This window comes from Cynara cardunculus, unplaced genomic scaffold (genome assembly GCF_001531365.2).
Source record: "Cynara cardunculus var. scolymus isolate 2C unplaced genomic scaffold, CcrdV1 Un_Scaffold_609, whole genome shotgun sequence".
NCBI lineage: Eukaryota > Viridiplantae > Streptophyta > Magnoliopsida > Asterales > Asteraceae > Cynara > Cynara cardunculus.
The window spans coordinates 103,115-119,840 of NW_020200593.1; the positions used below are offsets into that span (position 1 = coordinate 103,115).

Sequence of the window (16,726 nt, forward strand, 5' to 3'; positions counted from 1 at the left end):
TATTATTTATTATTTATTATAAAAAAACACTTGTATGTAAGTATAATAGTTGTTTTAATATGCCAAGTTGTTTATATTCTAGTAAATGTGATTTTTAATTTGTAGAACATTTGGAAAAAGAAAAAAAAAAAAGCATTGGAGTTGCATGTACTTGTAGCATACATTTGCTTTGCTTAACCATCTTTGAGTTAGGGATAGTTAAAAATGGGTCCCCAGTCAGTCTCGGCCGCTTCCAAATCAGTCCGTTCAAAACCGGCTCGGTCGGTTCTGGTCTCGATAAAAAAATGTTAAGACCAATCTATGTCCAATAACCAAACACAACCCAATATTTAAAAATTGTATCTTTTTTAAATCTTTTGTTTACAAAAATGTTATACATGTTTTCTATGATTGTGACGTACTGAAATACAATTTAAATGATACATTTAAATAGATAAAATGTTCAAAAACTTAAAAGAAAAAATTTGAAAAACTTGTAAAAACTTAATCTTTTCTTTTGAAAATCGACCCTATACATAACCAGTCTTGGACTTTCTTAGGATATATAACCGATCCCAAAACATCGACCTTAACGATCCTCATTGATCCTAATCGGTACATTTTCTACTAAAAGCCAACAATTTGTTTGTATATTGTATTAGTGGGCTCTTTACTATAATTGGGCTTCAATTCAGAAACCCCAAAAGCCTGTAACATGTAACAAAGCCCAACATGCGAAAATTTCATGAATGTCGTGATTTTATTCATTTTTTTATATTAAAATAGAAAACTCAAAAGGGCAATTACTAATACATGTATAATTCTTGCCGGGGTAGAGGTATCAACTCATCCTATAAATATATTTAAATACATTTTATTTATTTTTTCGATTTTATTTTATGGATTTATGTGGTATTAAAAAGAATGAAAGTGTATTTGGTTGGTTTTATGGAGAATTTTATTGTATTTGTAAGACTAAATTGTATTTTAATATGTTTATCAGTTGATTATGATCTTATTTATAAAGTTTAAACGTATTAATAATTTGTACATATCTAATAATAAGATTTAAATATTGTATTATATAGTAAAAATAGATATACTAATGATAGAAATTTTCAAAAATAAGCCATTTTAGATTATCCACAACGTTTTCTCCCAAAAAATGGATAAATAAAAATCAAAATCTTGATTGTAAGTTAAGATTTAGTTTTGTAGGTTACGATTTACTTTCATAATCACTTAATTGTAAGTTACAATTTACTCAAGATGTATAATATGTATACACCTACAAGTAATAATACAATTAAGTTTTTCCATGCAATCACATTCTTGCTTTTATATGGTATCAGAGCTTAAGATCCATATTTTTTTTGCATTCTTACTACTACCCAAATGTGTTCTCTGCTTCTATCTCAAACCATCCCGTCCAACCATTCAAGGGTCGTTGTCATTGGTGTTTGTGTAACTGGACATTGTGTCTTGCAATGCCCTATCTTTCGTACTCAATTCCCAAATGCAATTCCACCATCACCCTCCTCTTATCCTCCAATCTCTTCTTCTTTTCCACATGCCTATGTCATTGCTCCCTCAGAAACTTCATCCAATAGTTGGCTTCTTGATAGTGGTGCGACATACCATGTCACTCATGGTTTTTTCAACCTTGCACTTCACTCCCCTTACAATGGTAGGGAGGAACTTATTATTGACGATGGTTCGAACCTAGCCATCTCAAACATCGGTTCAACATCTCTTCTTACTCCCACTTCTAAACTTCACCTTAATAATATATTACATGTACCTTATATTTCTCGTAATATTATCTCAATGTTTAAATTTTGCCAAGATAATAATGCATCAATTACATTCTCACCTACTTCATATCTTGTGAAGGATCTTCACACCAAGGCACCCCTTTTCCAAGGCCCAACTAAATCGGGAATTTATGAATGGCAACCCACTCGTCCCACCATTCACTCTGTCAAAATAGCATCCACTACTGATTGGCATCATCGATTGGGCCATATCTATTATTCTATTTTATGTCATATTAGCAACTCTTTTGTGATAATGATCGGGGTTGTTTTTTAATTAAGGTGGAAGATTGAGGGGTGTGTTGTGTTACTATGCTTGAATGCTTTATAAAGCCCTCCCACCGCCTCTTATATTTAATTGTTAGTTATGAGATATTTGAGTTTTATATCATTGGGATTGTGGGGAAAAAGTAAAAAAGAAATGTGAGCTTCCTGTCTGTGTGTACTTTTGAGCTCGAAGGAAAAACATAATCGGAAAGAAGAAGCAAGTAGAAACAATCTATGTGATTATTGTCTTGGATTACTTGTTGTTGTTCATCTTTATACCTTCTTCACCTATGATTGATAAGGTGAGTTATTCTACAAATTTCTTTTTATGGTATTGAGGTTAGAACTGTATGGTTCTTTATATGGGGTTGTTATAAAATCATCTTGATAATTGATATTTTGATATAATTTTATCAAGTGTTTGGAATCAGGGTGACACATCAAGGAGAAGTGTAATTTGGTTATAATGGTGACATATCAAGAAAAAGATATATTTTGGGATAAGGGTGACATATCAATGAGAGATGTATACCAGGATAAAGATGACATAATCAAACAAAATGTAAAATATGGGTTTTGATCAAAGTGTTATATGTTTGTCGCACCCTTGAGATGCATGACTTGAAGTTGTTGCATCTGTGTGATGCGAGAAGTGAACTTATCGCATCCTATTGTTGCGAGGAGCGAACTTATTGCATCTTATTGATGCGACAAATTGGTTTATCGTACCTATGTGATGCGATGAGATGGGTCTTCGCACCAGTGTGATGCGAGGAGATGAGGTTGTCTCACCCATGTGATGCGAGGAAATTATGTATTCATCTATATGATGCGATGAGTTTCACCAGAATGTGTTAAATGAGTTGTTTGATCATTTTGATGCGACAAAAGAGGTCTGTTTTATCAAAATATTGTATATTTGTTATTGATATAAATACGAGTTCATAAATGTGCTTTGGTGATTATTCACCCTGTAATAGCAAACAGATAGATTTCTCATTAGACCTCAAGGTCTAACCCTCATTTTGGTGTTTTGAAAATATGCATTACAAGTCGAGCATAACCAGAAGATAAGTGGAAGTGAAAGTTGTGAGGAGTTTATATATGCTTACATGAGATATTGAGGATAACATGTTGACTTTTGTTTTTAAAGACTTTTTATGTATACAGGTTTTGTATAGGGATTTTGTGAAAAAATTTGGTAGCTATTTTGTAATATAGCCTTTGTAAATAGTGGGACCAGTTGTATAAATTATATTTCTTGAAATTTGGAAATATATGTTTATATACAAATGTGATCTTGGGGTGTTACATCTTTCAATTTGGATATTTCTAAGTCTGTTGCTTTTCATTGCAATTCTTGTGATTGCAACAAAAGTCTTAGATTACCGTTCTCTCAAAACACCTTACAATCCACGAACCCTCTTGATATTCTTTACAATGATGTTTGGACGTCCCCCACCGTATCTTATGTTAGCTACAAATACTACATAATATTTGTTGACCATTATTCCAAATATGTGTGGTTTTATCCACTCAAACACAAAAATGAGACCACTGCCATTTTTATTAAATTCAAACTCAAAGTTGGAAATTTCTTCAAACGAATTATTGTTACTATCTTTAGTGATAATAGTGGTGAATATATTGGTTTACATCCTACTGTTGAATCTCATGACATCACTCACCTAACTTCCCCGTCGCATACGCTCGAGCACAATGGCTACTCGGAGCGGCGTCATCCTCACATTGTTAAAACTGGTCTTTCTCTTCTTACTCATTCTTTTATGCCACATAAATTTTGTTCTCTAGCTTTTGCTACTGTTTATTACCTCATAAATCATATGCCAACTCCTACACTTAATCTTCAATCTCCCTATCATAAACTTCATGGTCACATACCCAACTAATTTAAATTGCGTAGTTTTATATTGATGATATCATCATCACCGGATCAATTTTCACTCTTCTAAACTCCTTTATTTCTCAACTCTCTAGTCGTTTCTCACTTAAATATCCTGGTATTCTTATTTTCTTGGTGTGGAAGTCTTACCTCATTCTCATGGCATTTTTCTTAGCCAACAGAAATACATACAAGACCTCCTCACATGCACTTACATGGCAGCTATCAAACCTGTTCCTACTCCCATGGCTTTTCATCCTACCCCAACACTACATAACGGAACCCCTTTGGGCAACCCAACCGAATACATGACAATTATGGGAAGTCTATAATACTTATCTCTAACCAAACTAGATGTTTCTTTTTGCTGTGAACAAGTTATCTCAATACATGCACAAGTCGACGAAGAACATTGGGCGGCTCTCAAATGACTCTTACGCTACCTTGTGGGCACATCTACATGATTCTCCCAGTGCTCTACATGCCTTCACAAATGATTATTGGGTCGGTGATAAAGATGACTACATTTCAACGACCAACTACATTGTTCACTTGGGTCAAAATCCAATTTCTTGGAGTTCACGTAAGCAACACACTTTTGCTTGTTCGTCGACAGAAGCCAAATACCGAGTTGTTGCTGCAACTACGACAGCGCAATTATGGGTCCAAAACTTACTTCATGAGCTATGCCATATGCCCATCATAGCACCAGTAATATATTGTGTTAATACAAGAGCTACATATATTGCCGCCAGTTTCACTCAAAAATGAAGCACCTAGCTCTTGACTATCATTTTGTTCGTGAGAATGTCCAAAGTCGAAAGCTGCGTGTTTCATATATTTCTAGCAAGGATCAACTAGCTGATGCTCTTATTAAGCCACTTGCAAGAACACAGTTCAACGAACTCATGTCCAAGATTGGTCTCACTATTCGATTGTCCATCTTGCGGGGGTATGATAGAGATACTCACAATCAATCCTACATTAATTAAATATTCTCTCATAATCATTTAATTGTAACTTATGATTTAGTTTTGTAGGTTACGATTTACTCAAGATGTATACACACACACACATCCCCCTACAAGTAATAATACAATTAAGTTTTTACACTCAATCACATTCTTATTTCTATAAATCTTAAGAGAAAAAAATTTACATTCAGTTCTAACAATATTTCAACATCAATCATATGATAACCCCTAAAGTAATATACCAACGTATACTCAAATACACAAGAAAACAACTTTTAGATGGCCTTATATTTTTTGATAAAATAGTTAATGTTTGTCGATGTCTTTACATTATTAAAATATTCAATAACATTGAAAAAGTTGTTTCTTTATCTTCCTCTGGGGAGTAAATTGCATTTTTGGGTACTTGTACTTTTATCAATTTTCTTGGATTAAAATATTACAATTCTTTTTTTTGCAAAATAATTCTTGTCATATATATTAATGCTTGGTTTTGCTCCTTCTCATTAACATCCTTAAAAAATCTGGTAACACATCTGTTTCATCCTTCTCTCAATTTTGTCGGCCAAACCGAGAACCACCATTGTTCGGTCCATCGTGAATCAAAAAATCATCGACCACTATCATTTTATTTTCTTTAAGAAAAACATGAAAAAGAATAACTAAAAACCCACCAACGTTAACTAATAAAATTAACAGTCTTTAGTTGGAGCAAACAAAACCAATCATTTTTTTGTATATCACAAAGATTTTGTTGCAATAAAAAAACTGTAAGGACCTAATCTAAAAAAATCGACAAAACACAAGGATCAAAAATGCAATTTCTTCTTTTATTGACATTACCAAGGAGTTTTTTAATGGAAAATTAAAAACAGTCCTTATCTCTCTTACTCCATTTAATTTTTAAATATTCTCCAATTTGTTACAACATTTGACTCCGTATCCGTATTCTAGAAAATGTTATTATATGATTCTTGAACATAATTTTAAGCTTACCTTCTTTTACCTTTGCTAACTTTTTAAATTGCAATACAATATGTAAATTTACAAACTCGTGATTCGTAGAACTGTAAAATCAAACTCATCGACTTAAAATCAAAGAGTCTTTGGCTTAACAGTATCGTAGTCTTTGTATTATTTAGAAATCAGAGATTCAAACTTTATCATATATAAAAAAAATATATGAGTTTATTTGTTGCATTTACAATATTATATACTAAAAAAATTTATCGACTTAAGTTCGGAAACAGGCATGAATATATATTATATATACGGGTCGGACCAAAGTATACCTCATATCCGGCATCAAACCCACCCGTCACGTGTCTTCCACACCCATTTAAGCCCCATGCAGAAAGAAAACGGGTCAAGACTCTCTTTCTATCTCTCTCGTCTTCTCCATCACTCTCTCTACCGAAAGCCTAAAACCCAGTTGGGTTTCACACAATTTCATACATATACACACACACACACATATATTCATCTGGGTTTTTGTTTCTATGGACTCCAACCGGCCGTAGACGCTTCTCGTCGCCGTCGTCAATGACTCTCCTAGATTCTCCGACCATCGATTGCGTTCAACAACGCATCAAGCGGAAGCTCGAAGATTACGTCGACGATGACCTCCCCTCCTCCGACTTAGTCTCCGTCAGGATGAGAAAAGACGATCCCCCTTCCTCCACCACCTCCTTCCCTCATCAATTTACCACTCATCGCTCTCACTTCCAACCTAGGGCTTCTACCAGTTCCCACCAAAATGTCTTATCCCTCCCCGATCGTATCCAATTCTTCGTTCGCATGATCTCTGAGGGTAAAACCCTAGTCCTCCATGGAAACCCTGACGATAAAATCAAAACCATCCACGAGATGATTCACTCCGCCACCGGAATTCCCGTCATGGAACAAAGGTTGATTTATGGCGGGAAGCAGCTTCAGTGGGAGCATAGCTTGTCTCACTGTAGGATCACCAACGACGCTGGATTGCATTTGGTTGGTCGAATGCGGAGCACCGTTCATCCGCAAGCCTGGCAAGTCATTGATGATTTAGTTTCTATCATATGCAGGTTGTGTAAAGGCGAAAGAGGAGCTTGCCCTAAGTCTATCAAATCCAGGTTGATCGAATTCTTAAACAAGACTCCCAAGGACGGGATCGATCATGCTGCACCTTACCTGAATATATTTCTTTCCTCATCTGCTCCGGCAGCTCTGGTGATGCTTTACATGTCACCTCATAACGGTAACAAAGAATGTGCAGAAGAGGCCATTCAACATTTTATTAAATCCAGTAGGAATGCGTTACCAAGACCTATATATTCAGAATTTGCACCTATAGTGTTAGAATTTTGTAAATTGCTTGGTAGAGTTGCTGCCCATGATGATCCTTTATATAGATTATGTCGAAGTAGCCTAGGATCAATGGTGGAGTTCGTTAAGATTGGTAGGAGTTCAAAGAATTATGATGTGGGTAGTTATAAGAAGGTGGTCATTGCAGTCCAAGAGATTTTTCCGTTTGTTGATGAGCTTGCAAGTAAATTGTCGGAGGGTTTGGTTTCAAGTATGGAGTCTATTGTGAATTATGGCCCTTCGCCTAGCGATGTCCGTGACTTTGCCGCTTTTGTGCGACCTCTAAGGGATGCAATCATCGACCAGGTGGCTCTTGGGACTCTCATACCAATGCCATACAACCACAACCTCCTTTGTTACAGTGACGAGGTCAAATTTCTTTACATGCTCTATCATGATTTGTTGGCAAAACTGCAATTGTGTCTTAATAAAGTGGAGGACTTGGTGAAGAAAGAGAAAGGAGATGGTGGATGGGATCAATATCTTTCTATCTTGAAGGAGTTGCATAATATTGCTGAACTATATCAAGGTGCAGAGGAATACTTTTGGACGAATCTAAGGCGTAACAAGGTTTCTTTGTGTTATCTAATTGTTAGATATGCCAAGAGAGGTGAGGATTATAAATGGATTCTTGAGCACAAGGATCTCACCGACTTTGAATCTAGGAGGCATTTGGTTATGATGTTGCTTCCAGAGGTGAAGGATGAGTATGAGGAGCTCCATGAGATGCTTATAGACAGATCACAATTGTTGGCTGAATCTTTTGAGTATATTGCACATGCAGACCCTGAGACACTGCGAGGTGGATTATTCATGGAGTTTAAAAATGAGGAAGCTACTGGGCCTGGTGTTCTACGGGAATGGTTTTTCTTGGTATGCCAAGCTATCTTTAATCCTCAAAACGCCCTATTTGTCCCTTGCCCCAATGATCGAAGAAGATTCTTTCCTAATCCCGGTAAGCTCCGCATTGCTTCATGTTTTCTATCTCTCGACAAAAATGTGTACCTTTCTTCTCTTTATGGCTATAAATTTTAACATGTTGCAATTCTTATTGCTTAAGTGGAGTTGAGGCAAGTGAATATTTTTTTATTATAAATTTGTGATAGAGAAGAGTAAGGTTTAGGTTTGGACTAGATAGATCGATTAAATTAATACACATGTTTGAGCATAAATATATCTTAGCATTGCAAATAGGGGGCCTTTATAGCACTGGCTATGCGAAGCATTTATATTCTTTGAAGTGGTTGTTTCTACACCTTGGTTGTTAATAGCATTGCAAATAGGAGGCCTTAGAGCAATGAAGGCTGCACTTTAGGTATCTGATGTTATATATGTTGCTTTGGGCCTTATAATATAGAAATGTATTACCTTTGGTGGATTATTTTTGCAAGGGTACTTGAGCACTCTGTGCGTATACAGAGGTGAGTTGGTTACAATGTTATTCATGCTTGTCTTACTAGTGTTAGAAAAAGGAGAAATAAAAAAAGAGGAAGTAGGAATTTTATAATGATGTATGAGCGTAGCTTGTTTCCGTCAAACTGATGTCAGATGAACTCCTAATCACTCTAATGTCAAGTCATCAAGTGTACATGTTACGAGATGAGCTGGAGTTATTTATATGTTGGAGGCTTGGAAGGAGCGGGTTCTTGGAGAGGAGTGGAGGGTGTGATAGAATAGACCAACAAATCCTCCTCCTTCCTAGCAAGCAAAAATGGCCGAGGATGGAAAGTAAGGTGTCTTCCATGAAGGTAACATCAATTGAGACAAGGTATTTGTGAAGAGTAGGGGGATAACCCAATAACATCTCTAATTAGCATGGGCAACTAGGGTTCATCTTCTGAGTTGACATTGGTATAGTTTTCTTAATTTTTCTAGTTGTGTATATATTTGTACATCTCTTCTCATCATAAAAATACAGAAAATTTAAGTTTACTTGGTATCAAAGCTATTATGAAAAGGCTGGTGGCAATTAAATATCATAGCGAAATGAAACCGCCACGGACCTCTGACGTTGCCCTTATCAGGATCTATTGAAACCACCACCGTTGATATTGTCTAAAATCACATAGCAAATGCTAAATCAAACTGTTTGGAGTGGAGTAAAGACTAAAGACTATTTGTCTTTATTCTCGAAGCATCAAGAAAGATGCCCATTTGATTGATAATCCTCCTGTAGCTGTTTGAAGCAGGACAATCTGACATGGCTCAGAGAGGATGCTCGTTTGTTTCTTCAGATTCAAAACTCTATCGACAGTGAGGTAATTGCCTTGATCAATCATTGTCAATTTTTTAAGGAACCCATGGAATCTCTCTTGCTTGTATAGTTGTATGAGGTTTGCAAAGCTTCCAATCGTGTGGAAAAACAGGACTGCCATCTTATAAACTATTTAATGGGATTTAAGAAGACAAACAAAACCAAATGAAACGAACCCTGTATATTCTACTCGTGGTTCAAGAAGAAACTAGAGGAACTTAATATATTGTTTATTTGTTGCCCTTTGGTCCTGATGTGAAAGTTCAACAAAGCCAATGGGAGAATACGGTTATTATGAGCTTTCTAGACTCCCTCTCCTGATTCTGAATCAACTAGGTCATAAATTCTCTCTTGCTTTGAGCTCTCTGCTTTATAGGACGTCTTTAGTCACATTCTCTGTATTTTGTCTCAATTGATGTTACCTTCATGTAGGGCACACCTTACTTTCCGTCCTCCCCCATTTTTGCTTGCCAGGAGAAGGATAATGTTTGTTGGTCTATTTTATCACATTCTCCACACCTGTCTCTGAACCCGTTCCTTCCACGCCTTCTATTACTCAAGTTTACTGTAGGTGTCCACATCATACTCGCTACTTCGTCAGTAAATACAGTCTAGCAATGTTTCTTTTGCAGTGCATAAAGGTAAGCGTCTATGTACTTGTCTTGTTTTTTCATTTGTTTCATATAATGGCTTGTCATTTTCCTTCTCTTCTATTTCTTCCCTTGATTCTATCTTTACTCCTAAACATTTTGTGAAGCCATATCTCATCCTGGTTGGCATAATGCCATGATAGAGAAGATGATTGTTTTAGATGACAATGGTACTTGAGAATTGGTGGATTTGCATTTAGGGAAACGGGATATCAAATACAAGTGTGTGTTCATTGTTAAGATCAATCTAGATGGCTCGTTGTTTGCATAAAAGCATGTCTTGTCATTATGGCCTATACCAAACCATGGAGTGAACTATTCATATCTTTTTGCAATTATTGCAAAATTGACATCTGTTTGGTTGTTTATTTTAATGACAACTTGGATTTCTTGTGCAATTAATACTGTACTTCAGCCTTTATTGTGACTCCAGCTGCCTCATTACTACTTAAACTTCCTTTAATGCTCCGCCTACTGCTTGCATCTAATTGATACTCCCCTCCATAAACTTCATCAACTCTTGTGGTGTCTATTACTCTTCTTTCTACAAAGTGTCTTAACTCTTAACACTTGTGGGAAATAAAATGTCTATTGGAAAAAATGCTTAGTGGGTTTGGAAATAAAAAGTCTATTGGGAGTATAAATGAAGGGAAAGCAATGGAAAGTGGCTTGGGACAGCTGGGTGGGGTTTGGGGCTGTAGGATACTGAGTTACAACAGTGTCATGCTCAAGGATTAGCGGTGCTACTGAAAATATATTCAAGGTGGTAAATGTGTTGGTGGCTCAAGAGTTGGAAAAGGAATTGGAGGCATAAGGTTGTGATTTTTGAACAAGAGACGGTGACCGACCCGGCGGGTTCATTGACTTGCGGAGAACGGGAACCGAGAATGCGGAAGGGACCAGGGGCTGCAATTTGGTTAGAAGCTCAGGAAGGAAAAAATGAAGTAAAGAAGAGTGATTGCAATTTGGCGCAAGCCCAATCCGAACTTAAGAAGTCCATCGTTTCATCGTCAAACACCTTGGCTTCGTTGGCGATGTGGAGAGGCTGGTTAGGCAATGGAGGGGACTCACTTATGCTGGCCATTATTGATATATTCTTTTATTCAGCAAATGGAGGGGGCTCACCTTCTACCGGTTGCCATTATTGATATTTCTTATTCAGCAGATGGAAGTCTGTTGCTAATGTTTACCATATCGTTCTTAAGTTTTGAAGCATGCTTTTGGCGTAAACCTATCAATCCTTCATTATAAGCTGGTGAACTAGAACTTCAGTTCATAAACTCTGGAAACTATCATGTGAAATATCAGGGACGAATCTCCTATTTCACGGTGGCAGTGGAGTATCTCTTCCAAACTCTAGGCATATCTTACAAAGTAATTGAAAAATGTGTTGCAATCAGAAGTAATTTGTACATTCTGTTTTTCAATAGTTGGTCATATCTGAATAGAATTGTAACCGAGTATAGGTAAGTCTTTGTAGCTGTTTTAGATTTTGGGGAATAAGTTACGACTCCATTGTTTTGTTGTGAAACGGCTTATATCGACACTCGAAGCTAAACAGATTTCAATTGAGGAACTGATTACACCATACATTGATTATGCAGCCTTGCCTTGAACCTATCTGAAATTATGTGACCTAGAATTTTCCTGCTTCTTGGAAATACCGACATCATAGCTGATAGCACATGTAATGGTAAAATATCAACGATCTCCAATAACAATGAACGTGATGCTGTTGAACACATATTTTTGACCTGTTGTTTCTGTAATGCATATTCCAATCATATCTGCTTTTCATATCACAATTTTGTTGGTGGCTTTGAAATCTTGTTACGACTTAGGTATATGTACAATATTGAATAATTCTTGGTATGTTTCATCTTTGCAGCATCTAAGGTCGACCCGATGCACCTTGAATATTTTAGCTTTGCAGGCAGGGTAATTGCCCTAGCTTTGATGCATAAAATGCAAGTTGGCATTGTATTTGATCGGGCTTTCTTTTTGCAATTGGCTGGAATTAATGTCTCTTTGGAAGATATAAAGGATGCAGATCCATACTTGTATAGCAGCTGCAAGCAGATATTGGATATGGATCCTTCTGCAGTGGATCAAGATGCTCTTGGTCTAACCTTTGTTTGGGAGAGTGAAGAATTAGGATCCATGAAAGTTTTGGAGCTTCTCCCTGATGGAAAACACATTACTGTGAATAGCAGAAATAGGAAGGAGTATGTTGATCTTCTCATTAGACATCGCTTCGTGACATCTATTTCCCAACAGGTAACACATTTTGCTCGAGGATTTGCAGATATTGTTACTGATGAAGAAATCCAGAAGTTATGTTTCAAGAGCTTAGAGCTTGAAGATCTTGACGGAATGTTGCATGGGAGTGAAAGTGCTATTTCTGTGGATGATTGGAAGGCCCATACGGAATATAATGGTTATAAAGAGACCGATCCTCAGATATACTGGTTCTGGAAGGTATGTATTTGCAGGATCTCAATTCTTTCTAATTCGTGCTCAATTTCTTTATTTTCTTGCTTTCGCAAGGAAGTGAGTATTGCCCCGAAACCAGCCCTTCTGATATTTTGGGATTCATTAGCCTGTGATTAAAGTCAACCAACTATATTGTTTATCTTTTACCATTATGGTTAACATCAGGACAATACTTATGCTGCAAAGCATCATTGGAATCTTATGTGAATTTCGGTACTCTGGTTTCTGGCTCTTGTATATTTATGTAATTGTTAACACATAAAATGGGAATTGTAGACACCTTTGGGCCCTTAAAGTCTGGTACTTGTCCGATAAAGATTACACTTTCTTCCTAATCTCTAAAACATCTACTCTTTCATGACAAATATATGTTTGTTGTTTTTTAGTAACTAGCATCGTTCTGTCTTCCAGATATATTGTCTTGCTTCCCTCCTTTTAGCATCCCAAATTGAACCTCACCTTTCTTAGAATTAATAAAAAAATATGCTTTTTACTATGGATGAAAGTTCTTTTTTTTTTTTTTGCTTAAATGTTTTTCCAGCAAACCAACGAAGAATTACGACAATGCGATTAGGTTGCAGGAATCTTGACCAAGTCCCTTTATAGGATGCAGATCAATAATCCCATACTATAAGTATAGCAAATTGGGAATACTTTTTGCAACTCGATGAGTATTAGATAGAAGACATCTTGCCTGTGTTTGGTATTCCGCTGTTTGGGATTTTATGTTTTGGCATTTGCACATTGCTTATTGATACAAACATTACTTTACAAATCACATTCTGTTTTGGTTTTCAAGTTTCAAATTCTTGTTGGTGGAAGCTCTTCAGTTCCCAATCCTAGGTTACAGTTTTGCTATCTACTACAACTGAAATCTGTCAATCACATTCGTTAGGGCTACTTTCCAATTCTACCCTTAATTGTGACATGGAGAAATTAGTTACTCCCTCTATCATCAAGGGTAAAGTTGTCATTTAGGGGTTGTTTGGTTGGTTTTTCATCAAGTCCATAGAACTTGTGGATTATAAATTGGGACGTGTTTTTTAATTGGGAGGGACAGGTTTGGAAAAAACTTGGTTTTCTGCATAAAGCTCCCCCCCCCCNCCCCCCCCCCAAAGGAAGCTACTAAATAAGACATTTCTATATCATTAAGCCACTACCAAACAATCGTCTATAGCTGAACGAATAAGCTGCGAGTCCCATAAAGCTCATTAAGCTGCTAACAACCAGGTCCTTGGTTTAATTAAAAGTGTAATAATTACACGTTTCTAGAACTGTATGCCTTTTTTCATTGTGGACATTTATTCAGAGACGGAGGGAGTATATCGATAACAAATAATTAATCGACCAAGCGGATGTCACTTCTAATCAAGATAGTGAAACCTATATGACCGTCCTCACAATGGACTCAGAATTCGTTTGTCTTTGAATAGTTATTATGGTTTATGGCATGTTTTACATCTCTCTCTTCCCTGAATTGGAAGCAGATTGTGCATGGAATGACAACCGAGCAACGGAAGATTCTTCTCTTCTTTTGGACGTCAGTGAAGTATCTACCGGTAGAAGGTTTCCGGGGATTATCTTCAAGGCTATACATTTACAAATCCAATGAATCCTTAGACCGTCTGCCTTCTTCCCACACATGCTTCTACCGGATATGTTTTCCGGCGTACCCATCGATGGACGTGATGCAAGAACGGTTAAATGTCATTACTCAGGAGCATGTTGGATGCAGCTTTGGAACATGGTGAAAGAAAAGGGAAAGAGAAAATATGGAATTTTGCCATTGCACATGTTAAAAAGTGAGGTCAGTTGTACTGAGTCTGTACAGAATATATAGAGGGTAAATTATGATGAAATTTTCTATTTAGACTTGCATCATGCTTCTGCTTTAGTAGTCCCAACTGTTTATATTTATATATAGGTATATATTATAAATAAAGAAGCTGCTTTTCTTTCCATCATATTCATCTTTACTTGTTTACTAGAACCGATTCTTGGCTTCGTTTGGTATGCAAACTAGATGGGAGATGGTGAGGTTTTAGGATTTTAATATGACATGGGCTGTTTAGTAATTTACCAATCTTGTATCATCTCCCTGATTCTTTTTCTATCTGTTTTGGTATTTTTGTCCCACCCAGTCATGTTTTTGTGCCAGTCTAATGTCGGACCGAATGTGGGAGAATAGGTTTTTGTTTAGTCGAGTGTCATACCAAACGCACTCGATGATCTCCACCTTTAGCAGAGGTGGTAGGCTGGCATACCCTCTTGTTGGTAATCAGGTATAAAAGTTAGGGTGTTTATAGAAGAATGGGGTAGGCTAGGCAGGTGTTGCTATATGCACCCCTGTTTATATCAACATTGAAAATGTGAAAATGAACTCTACATGTTGACGTGCTTTTAGGCCAGGGGAGGCTAAATGCACCCTTACCTATAAATTTTCTCATGTCACGTATCAACATCGAGTTGTTTTTTAACATTTTCAATATATGATTTAACCTGATTTTGATATAAATAATAATAGAATACAAGACTATACTAGCAAAAGTATGAGGTTTGAAGTTGTAAGTTTTTGTTTTCATTTCATACAAGTTTTAATAATCTAGTAAACTTGGTTGAATAATCTTAGGTTTTTTTTAAAGGATGGTCTGTTATTTGTTTTGAAATGATAATAATAATAATAATAATAATAATAATAATAATAATAATAATAATAATAATAATAATAATAATAATAATAAATAGTAAAAAAAGCAAATATATTATTAATAAAAGAGGTCACAGAAATAACAAGATTTCATCACACTCATAATCATATATAATCAAACATAAAATTCCAAGTAAAGAAGATGCTCATCAACTTCACCATTCTGGCTTTTCAATATTCAAGCCCACAACCACATCCCAACCCAAAATATAACATCCAACTTCCATTATTTCACTACTCCACTGCCACCTCAGTGGTGGCAGCACAATCAGCTTCCGCCACCTTTTCTTCCTTCTTCTCACCCTCCTCTGTCGCCGGAGTTTCTTCAGGGACTACCTCCGCTGCTGCCGGAGTTTCCTCAACCGCTGCCACCGGAGTCTCTTCCTTTGCTTCCTCCACCACTTCCTTGGTCTCGGTTTCCACCTCCGCTGGAGGTTCAACACAAGTCTCCTCTGCCGGTGGTGGTGGTGGTGGAGCAACAGTGTCCACGGTGGTTTCCTTCTTTGGTTCTTCCTGATCTGCCTTTACCGGCTCTACTGCCTCTTTTGTTGGCGTTTCTACCTCTTTTGTAACATTCTCTGGCAAAGTGTTCACGACTGATTCAACCTGAATCAATCATCCATCAAATTCGTTGTTAACATTTTAATTAGACATTTCAATCGGTTCGCTAACAAATTAAGAAGCGATCCCAAAAGTGTTATATATGAATAAGACACGAAATAAAAATGTTAAATTTAGAAAAATGATGAATATGTAAACAAAAGATTCCATTACTATTACCATGCATGCATCTTTTCTTTTCTTTTCTTCCTTGGAAGATTATGTTAAACAATATATATATATATATATATATATATATTTATATATATATACATATATATATATATAATGCGAAAAGAGATTGAAATTACCTCAACTGTGGCCATTAGGAAGGGGATGGAGAGGGAAAGAAGGGAAGTAAGGTATATGTTTTAAAGAATGATGTGAGGGGATATGGAAGGAGTTTGAGACCTATATATACACCTCCACCTCCCATACATCATTCTCTTTTTACATACAACATTTCTTTTATTTTATATATGCGGTGGGACCGGAGCTGGAATTGATAATAAATAGATTAGTTGTTTCTGTACTGTGCAAGAAAGAAAAAAAAAATGTAACATCCCACATCAATTGGGGAAGGAAATGAATGATGCCTTATAAGACACTAGATACCTCTTCTATCATACTCGTTTTAAAATCGTGAGTCTAGGTGTAGATAAAATGAACAATATTTGGTACTGTTGGTCTAGAGTGTTACAAATGGCATCAGAGCTGGGAACCTAATATAACTTGATACTTC

The 16,726-nt window shown here is 36.3% G+C and overlaps 2 protein-coding genes across 4 annotated transcripts; one reads left to right on the plus strand and one right to left on the minus strand.

Annotated features, from left to right (window-relative positions):
* The first annotated feature begins 6,402 nt into the window (after positions 1-6,402).
* LOC112501825 (E3 ubiquitin-protein ligase UPL5) lies at positions 6,403-14,659 on the plus strand. Of its 3 annotated transcripts, none has more exons than XR_003067568.1 (4): positions 6,403-8,235; positions 12,073-12,409; positions 12,490-12,662; positions 14,165-14,417. XR_003067568.1 is itself a non-coding variant. In XM_025105559.1 (4 exons), the coding sequence occupies exons 1-4, from the start codon at positions 6,853-6,855 to the stop codon at positions 14,426-14,428; spliced, it is 2,163 nt and encodes a 720-aa protein (XP_024961327.1). In that variant the 5' UTR covers positions 6,767-6,852. The 3 variants fall into 3 exon arrangements, 2 of the variants coding, with proteins under 2 accessions (XP_024961326.1, XP_024961327.1); XM_025105559.1 differs by having other exon boundaries at positions 6,767-6,926; positions 7,001-8,235; positions 12,073-12,662; positions 14,165-14,428; XM_025105558.1 differs by having other exon boundaries at positions 12,073-12,662; positions 14,165-14,659.
* Positions 14,660-15,419: 760 nt separating this feature from the next.
* On the minus strand, positions 15,420-16,371 carry LOC112501826 (fruit protein pKIWI501-like). Its single transcript, XM_025105560.1, has 2 exons — positions 16,296-16,371; positions 15,420-15,990 (listed from the first exon to the last, which is right to left on the minus strand). The coding sequence occupies exons 1-2, from the start codon at positions 16,308-16,310 to the stop codon at positions 15,619-15,621; spliced, it is 387 nt and encodes a 128-aa protein (XP_024961328.1). The 5' UTR covers positions 16,311-16,371; the 3' UTR covers positions 15,420-15,618.
* Positions 16,372-16,726: the final 355 nt, after the last annotated feature.